Source organism: Pagrus pagrus (genome assembly GCF_965226575.1).
Source record: "Pagrus pagrus genome assembly, chromosome: 7".
NCBI classification, from domain to species: domain Eukaryota; kingdom Metazoa; phylum Chordata; class Actinopteri; order Spariformes; family Sparidae; genus Pagrus; species Pagrus pagrus.
In genome coordinates, this window is record NC_140191.1 from 12,005,701 (window position 1) to 12,015,391 (window position 9,691).

A 9,691-nucleotide genomic window follows, 5' to 3' on the forward strand; every position below is an offset into this window, starting at 1 on the left:
TGGGAAAAAAGAAGGTAGAACGGAAATACCAAAGTAAAAGTACCTCTAAATTAAACTTAAGTACATAAGTATGTTCTATCCTTTGTTTGTGTTTATATCTTCTTATGTTAAGCTTTTGATTTCATAATCATGAAAACATTACTCAGTGTTACCATGAAAAGGACAGAACAAAAGTTGCTCGGTCTTATTTTGATGGAGGACACCTTCCATTCCACATAGTACAATAAGCCAGCACTCTCCTTTATTCAAATGTACATGTAAGCAAACATTTATCATAACAATTATCATACAAGAAGTATTTGAATAATTACATCCAAAAGCCTTGTGCACAGTGTTTTTTCGATCACAGTTGGGTCACTTATCCAAGCGCTCAAATACAGCAGGTTATTTGCACTGCCAGCCACAGTGAAGTGTAAAACCTACAGTGGAAGTAATGTGTGTTTCACTAAATTTGATTTAGTGAATTACAATCCTTCTAAAATGACTAAGGCATATCAAATGACATCAAATTGAAGATTTACCCCCTTTTCACACTCTTAAATGCTAAAGAAATTTACAAACCAAAACTGGAGAAAACATTTGAAAAAGTTTGTTACTAATGGCATCAAGTGTAGTTGGGATGTTTCCTCCACTTGTTACTCTGACCAATACTCAAAAGCCTCTCTTATTCCACCAATGAACACATCCATCCCCCCCATTATTATTCCCACTCCCATCCCAAACACATTAGCCACCCCGTTTACGCTTCTCCACACCAGCCTCCCAAACCCGCCACCCACAGCCTTCGCCTGACCCCCCATCTCTGACACCACTGTCCCTACATACCCCTCGCTCTGCTCCCACAGCCGCCCTCCAAAAAACTTGGTCACCCACCAACCATTATCCAGCACATCACTAAATATCCCCACTGTGTCTCCAGTCAGGGTCCCCATGCCAGTGACCCCAGTGTGGCAGCTGTCCAGCAGAGCCCCCAGCATGGAGGAGGTGCAGAAGTAGGCGCTGGAGAAGCAGGTTTCCCCAATACCCAGCAGCATATCTCCGGCTGAGCCCGTCCAGGACAGGAGGTCAGAGGTCATGAGGTGGAAGACGGAGTAGGTATCTCCAGGCAGGGCACACAGAACTCCGAGGTCCTCCTGAAGAACGTAAGTGACCTGTGTCGAGATAAGACAAAAAAGTCACTTTGAAAGTGAGATTAAAAGGTGTGACTGAGGAAATGACCAAATAACCTGAGGGAATGTGATCAGATAACACTTCCTGCTGGCCTCTCCCCTCATTCCAGTCTCCGGGAGGAGCAAACTGGAATGAGGAAACGCCTCAGGAACTGAACATGTTAAAATGCAAATAGTCTCTCTACAGGTTTGACTGAACTAATATTTGAATGATCTATTTCAATGTTGCTATCCAAAAAAAGACTCAAAAGTAGGAAGTAAGCAATGATTGGGGATATCTTTCTGCAATGTGGCATTATTGTGGTTCCTCTTGTGATTGTGCTTTATGTTGCAAACTTGTTAAACCTGTTTCGCTCGTATTGTAATAAACTAGCATCCTCATTTTCCAATACTTTGTTTTTTAAAAAGAATGAATCCAGTATTTTGCCTTTAATTGGTCAAATGAAACAAGAACGCCCCCAATTTCACACATTAAGTTTACTTAACACGTCATGAGGAGCGCAAACAACTATTATAATGTCATCTAAAGTCTAAAGTCTGACAAATGACAGGGGTGTGTCAAACTCAGTGGAGAACATTATGGGAAATGTAGTATTCATTATATTTGGAGCATGACCCATAATGGAGGCTAAAAGTCAGGACATCTCAGCCTCTGCTGCATCATTTTTTTGCCTTTTGGAGGTGTGATGTTTACTTGCCAGAGTGCACCTTTAAAGTTGGCAGCAGTAAGCAGTTACTCTGGTGTTATGCTGCCCCCTATTTGTTGTTGAGTATGAATTTGACAGGCAGTCTAATCTTACATATTGCACTTTTAAGATTAAATCAAATAAAACTTTGTCTTAATGGTTCAGTCACTTTTATCACCTGTCCAGGTAGCTGCGTGATTGTGGAAAACAAAGGCTGCAGAGGAGCCTTCATGATGGACATGGTAGTTGAAAGGATGTAGACCAGAGTGCTGCTGGAATTCGTGTCTGTCTCCTGCTCATCCACAGTTTCATATTCAGCTGAGGCCTCAGGAGACTCTGATCTCACAGCTCTTGAATGCGTCACATCACGCTGCCCTTCACTGCTGCTCTCCGAAGTCGCTGCATCTGCTGAAGTTTCTTGTGTGACCTCTGCAACATCAGCTTCCTCTGGCTGAGCATCAACACCAGCCACCTGCTCCTCAGCGATCGGTGCCTCGCTGCTTTCCTTAATGTCTTCATTTGAATCTTGGCTGGTGGAAACAACCTCCTCTCCTTCAGTGACTCCACCAGCAGTGTTTGAATCACCATTTGCTCCTGTGTTTTCATCAGTGAGATCCTCATCTAGCTGTTCTGTATTTCCTAGGAGCCCCTCATTCTGAAGACCCACTGTGATACCAACAGTCTCCCCATCTGCTCCTCCACAGCCTTCTGAGAACAGCTCTGCTCCTCCGAGCATCTCCTCCAGCTCCTTCACGCTCACTTGCCTCTCCCCTTCCTCTGCCTCTCTGATTAGCCCCACACTGAAGCCAGTCTTCCCCTCGGGGGCAGCGCAGCACACTGCAGACCACAGCGGCTTTGTCTGACACTCCTCTTCTCCATCCTCAGCAGCATCGAGACGTCCCACCCCGGTCAGGACGTAGAGATCTCCCTCTACGGAGCTGCATTTAGGAGTGATGCTCGACTGGATCAGTGTTGTGACTGTTGAGTCCCAGTGTTGGAGCAGGGAGTCTGTGTGGGAGACAGGATCAGACGGATCCACGTCTCCTCTGAGAAGAGTTGGTACTGCTACTTTAATGTCATCTTCTTCTTCCTCTGTCTGGCAGACACAAATCATAAAATCAGGTGTTAAAGTATGACTGCATTAGAATCTATGCAGATAATAACCCTCACTGTATTACCTTACAGACACTTTAGCCAGTGTTTTTTAAGGTTAATCAATTCATTTTATTTTAATGATCATTTCAAATGCTCAGAAGTTCTTTTTCCATATTAAATCAGTTTTGTCAACTTTTGAAAAACTGGACATGTTCCCGTTCTAGTGTCATTGTATGTCATCAGCAGGGATGGAAGTCACTAATTACATCTACTCAAATTACTGTAATTAAGTTTACACGTACTTAAGTATGCATTACACCATATAATCTACTAAAAATCTGAATTGTGGCCAATTTTAATTTATATCTAAACCTTTTATCTGCATTTTTCTAGCCAATAAGGCTATCTGATCACAAACGGACAAATGAAAACCCTGATATACGGACAAAAAGACAAAACTCTGCAGCAGGCCCGGGTTGGGAGAGGTGACCATGACCACTGAGCAGGGAGTAATTGGAGTAATTTCAAATATTATTCTCGTAGTTTTACTTGTAACTGAGTAATATTTCGGTAATCTAACTGTACTCATACTTGAGGGCAGATTTTTTCTTTCCACCACTGGTTGACAGTGACTTTTTCAAATGCAGGGACTTGAGTGCAGTGGTAGAGGAATTAATCATATATTTTCCCAATACAAAGTACCAGTACAACACCAAAAAACTACATACAGTATTTATATACTCTATTACAAGTAAAAGTCCTGCATTCATGATCCTATTCAAGTACTGTCCACAAAATGAACCTCAGTAGTTTAAGCAAAAGTGTCCCTGTGACTATGTCTTTTAAAAATCTGTCAGGAGCAGTTAACTGTTGCAGCTGGTCAAGTTGGAGCTAGTTTTAACTACTTGTGTATAGTTATATAGTTTAGTCCCGTTCTACTGGACTCGTCACAAGAAAAACCTGAAATGCTGTTAGATGATTAATGGCGTAGAAGAAAAGAAAAAAACAGTTCTGTAACACATCTATGCTCTGACCTCTCTAGGGCTTTAGGTTATTTTAAAATCAAAGTAAGACGGTAAAATGTCTCTTTGATGGCACTGCCAACAATCAGGTACATTATACACACCAAATTATTTTTAAACAGGTCAGAGTCCAAGGGAACTGGTTTAATTTTTAACACTGCATTTCATTGTCATATTTTTTTAAGTGCAATCTTAATCTGAAAAGTAGCTGGTAACTATATCTGTCAGATACATATAGTGGAGTAAAGGTAGGCTACAATATTTCCTTTTAAAATGTACCAGAGTAGAAGTATACATGAATAAATAAAGTAAATACCCCAAAGTACTTCAATAAATGTACTTTCCCCCACTGATTTACTGCTTGCATGCTGAAACACTGATCTCTGATCTGATCTTTGTTCAGTCCTTTCAAATTCCATCCTACAAAAACAGATCATGCTGCTTTAACAAGCATTATAGCTGCGTGCTTACCACAAGCTCTCCCCCCTCCTCTCCCTCGCTCTCTGTCCATCCATGGCTGAGATGGAAGGCAGAGTAGACAGCTGTGTCACAGTTCGGTCTGGACAGAGTGGCGAACGCCTGTCCCCCGGGCAGACTGTGGCAGAGTGGGCGCAGCAGTGGTCCTGCAGAGGCTCCCCGAGGAGGCGTCTGTCTGTGGAAGCAGTGGCTGCAGAGGCTGAAGCCTGCCTCTGAGTTGTCCTCAGCTGGAATAGACAGGCCTGGGCCCAGCACTGCCAGCAGCCAGAGAGCCGCAGCAGCTGCACTGACAGCAGCAGGACACAGCATGGTGGTGGTGAGCTCAGCAAATCCCCCCCCTCTCTCTTTCTCTCCCTCGCATACACTCTCACTCACACAGAGCGAGAGGGAGAGGCTTATAAATTATCCAATGGTTTCCGTATATAGATGGAAAAGATAAGGTGGCCAGGGTTGGCTGCTAATGGCTTCTTGTTTTCCTTCTAGCTCCTTGTTCTCTCCTCCAGTTTGTCTCCAACCATGTCTGTCTTCTTTTAGTGTCAGCTGTACTCTGAGAGAGTGAATCTGTGTTGCAGGCACAATCTTGCTTACTCCTTCATTTCTCTTTCCCTGACAACCTCGCCCCCTCTGTCAGTTCCACCCTCTTTTGACTCTCCCTCTGGCTGTACCTCCACTTCACCCCTCCCTCGTATACTCTCTGTGGTTACACCTTTAACTCCCAGGGCTGCTAGGTACACAAGCCAAGCCCACACCCATCGAACACTGTCAATTACCTGTATGTCTACATTCCCTAACAATGGTCGTTGTACAAGGAGAGCCTTTTGATTGACTCACTCTTGTTACCCATTATTCTTGGTTAAGCGCATTCCTGAAAGTGCTGACTCTGTATCAGGTCAGTTGCTTTGAGATACTTTCATATGAGTCAGGACTTCTCATTTTAAACTCCAGGTAAAGTGTGAGCAACAGAGCTCTAAATTTAACCCTGTCAGTTCATGAAATCCTCATTAAAGCTAAATCCTGACAGTGTCAGAGCCACGGGTCATTGTCTCACCCAGTGTGCAGTGATTCTTGAAATCTAACAGACTACACACACCCCCTTCCACGGCTCACAGATTGCAGCTTGCTCTCCTTAATATTAGAAACAGGCCTGCCGAGACATGATGTTGGCACTTGCTGTTCTTTGGAAAATCGTTATGTGTCATAAACACATATACACATAAACATCAATTTGACCGTAATCTAATAAACCAGTCCTGTATGTGTGAGAGTGCTCAGATACGTATTTTATAAGCTCTCTTTTTGACATCTAGAAGAGGTGGATTTCAGCAAGATGCCTTAATGTTGCTTAAGAGTAACAACCCACATGAGCCAAGTGTATGCCTGGGCTCCTTTCAAGAGATTCCTTTGCAGAGAGGACTAGCAAACAAAGAAAACAAAGAGAACCACATGCAATGATCAACAAATGAATGAAGCTTACATGCGCTTTCCTAGTCATAGCTTTAATCTAGTTAATGTTGTCATTCCTGTATACTATGACTGTCGACACAAACCATACCTCAGCATACCTCAGGGACTGTCTGTCACTCTGGAATGAGTGTTTGGGGTGGGGCATTAAATCATAGTATGAAGGTATGTTTGACACTTTCATAGCTTTTTAAACATCTAAAATGGTGATATGGGAAGTTAGTTTTAGCCAAACTTGCAACCGCCCTAACCAAGTATTTTAGGTAGGATAGCCACTGCAGCAGGTTGACAGCAGGACCTGTGAATGAAACCTGGCACACAATTTAACTTTAAACAAAAAAGCCCATGAGTCATCTGAAATGATAACATTTTGCATTTTATTCTCTGACACACAATTCGATAAATGCAAAAATAATATATCTCCATTAAAAATGAAGTAGCTTTGATTTTTGACAATTTGTTAAAAAAAAATATTAACATAGTACAAAAAATGACAGTTGTCAAAACTGCCTGTAACAAGCGAAGACGACTTAACATTTGAAACATCTATATCACATTAAAACAGCTTTAATGGTGGTTACACAAACGTTTTGTGCATTTAGTCAGTTTGTAGATTTCTAGACTGTTGAGACAAAAAATAATCAGCAGGCAGCTTGAAACTGTGTAAAATGCAAAGTATCCAAACACCCCAGTGGTTGTGGATTTATCTTAAAAACTGTATATTTCTTTCACAGATTGAATTCTTAACATAATATTGGAGAACATCTATGTGGGATGTTATATACAGTGATACTACAGTTAAGCAAAAGTCCACAAGGGGGAGCCTGGCTCCCCTTCTGAAAAAATGAGATGGCCGACTGATTACAGAAAATGCTGCATATTCAGTCACGTTCTGTCTCACATATGTACAACCTTTACACCTTCTGCTTATAAACACATGTAAACACACACTCAGGCTCACTCATTAGGGATGTCAATGACTAGTTCAGCCTCATCTCCCTCCCCTCTGTCCTCATCTCCTCTGTCGCTGTCTCCATCGCTGTCTCCCTCCTCCTCAGCTGCATCTCCACTAAGCATCTGTCTGGGAACCCAGCTGAAAGGGCCGCTAGCAGCAGGAGGGGCTGCAGTAGCTGATGGGTAATTAGCCGCCATTGGGGCAACGACCTGAGAGGTGTTAGGAGTAAAGCAGAATTGTTTGGAACGGCAAAGGGATGACGATACGATGCAGAAATTAATGGATGGATGGCTGCATCACGGATGAAAATCAGCAAGCATGAGGCATGAAGCTTGCAAACAAAATGACCAGAAGGGCATTTCAGCGTAGTATCAAACTTAAAATGGCTGAGGGGAATTGTCCTGGGATGTCTTACAAGTGATTGAGTAAAAATCAGAAAAACACAGATCAGACACTGTTCATGTATCAAAAACCTGTCAGCATGACTTTGCGACAAAGTGAAATTAATCATTACAGAGTTTTTGCTTTCTCTAAGGACAACAATCAAAGTCTACAGGTCTTACTTCCTAGTACTTATGCATAAACTATGACCAACATATAATGGCCGGCGAAGCCACCTCATATAAATGGCACATTCATATACAGTTTGTGAGAAGTAAGCAGTCTATCTGCATTATCATTATAATCCCTGAGCATCGCATTTCCCTTTTCCTCTCTCACCTTCCCCGCAGTCTCTTTCTTGTTTTTAGGCGTCTTTGTTTTTTTCTCTTTCTTCATTCGTTCAGCTGGGGGAGCCAAATACTCTGGTGGGAAGGGCATCTGCCCAACACACACACAGGCCCCCAAATTGCCAAACGACCACACAAACACACATGCACACAGGCAATTTACAAGACACACACACAGACAAAAACATACACAGAAAATGAACAATGCGTGGACAGTGAGAACATGATAAGCATCAAACAAAAAAACAAAGGAAGAGATAAAACAGACTTATGAATAAAATGACAGAATCAAATTATATAAACAATGCCAAATCAAAACAGGGATTATGTTTGCTGATGAGGAGATGACAGTGGCAGCAATGTTACTGTTGCATTAAGATGCCATATACAAAAGGGAGATGGAAACTTACAGTGTTGAGGTAGGCTCCAGAGCCTGACGACTGTAGGGGATTTACACCAGGACGGGACAGCAGGGAGAGATGAGGGGAGGATGATGAAGGAAGACATGCCCCGGGACTACTTCTTCGCCTGAAAAGAGTACAAGAAATTAAGAAAACTCAGGGTGTGGGGTATGACAGAATGAGCATGCAGAGCACAAAATGGTTGGTCCACATTGATCCATTTGGTTAAATAGGCTACACCAAGCCGACTGACTTTAAAAATGTATAGTTTTCTCTATGTTTTAGGCTTCTGGCTACTCTAAACCAGAATTATTCTCGACCAAAAAGTGATCTGTTCAAAATATTTCCTGAGATAAATCTGCAAAGGATTTGACAGCATGCATATTTTATCTTCTGGAAAACAATGAGATCTGGACAGTCATGATCAGCAAAAAAGGACAAATGTATTTATAATTTTCCTGTAATATACTCTCAGTTTAGTACATATTACTCTTTATGCATTGTTCAAGACATAAACACAATTTTGAGATGCTCACAATAACCAAAACAAAGAGGGTCTTATTGATCAATATATCATTTGCATGTTGACATTCATGCCACTATATACAGCACAAGCAACCTGTTAAGGTTTAACGTAGTAATGAAGTGGTGACGGACTCAAGGTTTTGACTGATTTTCAGAATTTTGTGAAAACTTACTTCTTTGCTACGTCTCGCTCTCTTTCCCTCTCCCTGGGGCCTTCTCCTTCACTGTTGTCTGAAGAAACTGTTGCATCTGAATCTGGAACAGGAGACAAGGACGCTTGAACCAACAGTGCAGTCAACAGTACAACTCTTATGACAGAAATGAATGCACCCCACTGTTATAAACACGTCATTCTTTAGGATGAGTAGAAACAACTACCTGAGGAGTCTTCATCTACCCTCTCATACTGAAGCAGTCTGTCCAGGAGGAAGCTGGAATACAAGTGAAGGCCACTATTATTGAGTACTCACGTATAATATTATTAAACAGCCACACATTATCATGTACACACAGTGTGATCTCACCTTTTGTCCCTTGAAACTTTGAGAAGTTTCCTCTGGGCTCTCCTCAGCTCCTCCTGAAAGCATTCCTGCTCCTGGAAAAATGAAACCAAGCACAAAATAAGTGCATTCATTTATTTGTAAAATACCGAAACATGGTTGAACAAGAATGATCGCTCACTCTTAAAATCACTGTACTCACATAAACCAGGAATTTTAACTTTCGTTTGAGATTTTTGTATTTCCGCTTGTAGTCGACTTCCACGTCCGCTTGACCGTTCATTTCTGAAATACAGCAAGTAAATGATGAAACAATGAACAGCCAACAGTCATAATTAAATACTTGAGGTTATTTTCGTAACACGGACTGCCTGTAAAACGACACGTTACTACTGAATAGGCTACTGTACGCTAAGCTAACGTTAGCTAGCTATCTAGTTGGACGCGTTAGCTTACAAAACTTAGCTCGCAGAGACCTATGAAAAGATCGACCTATTCATTTCAAGATTCAAACATGATTTCGACGAGTTACAGTATCGTTTTTAATCGTTAAAAACATTGATACCTCTTGTTTGAGTCTGTCTGTACGACATGCTCTTGTTTACTTATGACGTCATTTCCATGCGTCGTCATGGGCGGGACCTTCTTCTTCTCGTGTTTTGACAGCAGCTG

General features: G+C 41.9%; 2 protein-coding genes across 3 annotated transcripts; both read right to left on the minus strand.

Moving 5' to 3' along the window:
* Nucleotides 1–219: 219 nt before the first annotated feature.
* LOC311259450 (uncharacterized protein) lies at nucleotides 220–5,062 on the minus strand. Its single transcript, XM_084356596.1, has 3 exons — nucleotides 4,444–5,062; nucleotides 2,034–2,951; nucleotides 220–1,151 (listed from the first exon to the last, which is right to left on the minus strand). Exons 1-3 carry the CDS (start codon nucleotides 4,756–4,758, stop codon nucleotides 636–638), a joined length of 1,749 nt encoding a protein of 582 aa, XP_084212722.1. The 5' UTR covers nucleotides 4,759–5,062; the 3' UTR covers nucleotides 220–635.
* A 1,203-nt stretch (nucleotides 5,063–6,265) lies between these two features.
* Nucleotides 6,266–9,690, minus strand: ino80e (INO80 complex subunit E). Of its 2 annotated transcripts, XM_084356213.1 has the most exons (8): nucleotides 9,585–9,690; nucleotides 9,222–9,304; nucleotides 9,044–9,114; nucleotides 8,898–8,950; nucleotides 8,693–8,774; nucleotides 8,004–8,121; nucleotides 7,586–7,684; nucleotides 6,266–7,074 (listed from the first exon to the last, which is right to left on the minus strand). In XM_084356213.1, exons 1-8 carry the CDS (start codon nucleotides 9,610–9,612, stop codon nucleotides 6,868–6,870), a joined length of 741 nt encoding a protein of 246 aa, XP_084212339.1. In that variant the 5' UTR covers nucleotides 9,613–9,690; the 3' UTR covers nucleotides 6,266–6,867. The 2 variants fall into 2 exon arrangements, with proteins under 2 accessions (XP_084212339.1, XP_084212340.1); XM_084356214.1 differs by lacking the exon at nucleotides 7,586–7,684.
* Between the last annotated feature and the right edge of the window lies 1 nt (nucleotide 9,691).

Bases quoted from the DNA above. Each gene is read 5' to 3' on its own strand.
- LOC311259450 (XM_084356596.1), bottom strand. From the start codon at position 4,758: ATGCTGTGTCCTGCTGCTGTCAGTGCAGCTGCTGCGGCTCTCTGGCTG. The intron at 2,952-4,443 runs GTAAGCACGCAG...TGTGTCTGCCAG, and splicing joins AGGAGGGGGGAGAGCTTGTG to ACAGAGGAAGAAGAAGATGA. The intron at 1,152-2,033 runs GTGATAAAAGTG...ATCTCGACACAG, and splicing joins TCACGCAGCTACCTGGACAG to GTCACTTACGTTCTTCAGGA.
- ino80e (XM_084356213.1), bottom strand. From the start codon at position 9,612: ATGTCGTACAGACAGACTCAAACAAGAG. The intron at 9,305-9,584 runs GTATCAATGTTT...GCTGTATTTCAG, and splicing joins CAGACAGACTCAAACAAGAG to AAATGAACGGTCAAGCGGAC. The intron at 8,775-8,897 runs GTAGTTGTTTCT...CTCCTGTTCCAG, and splicing joins GGTAGATGAAGACTCCTCAG to ATTCAGATGCAACAGTTTCT.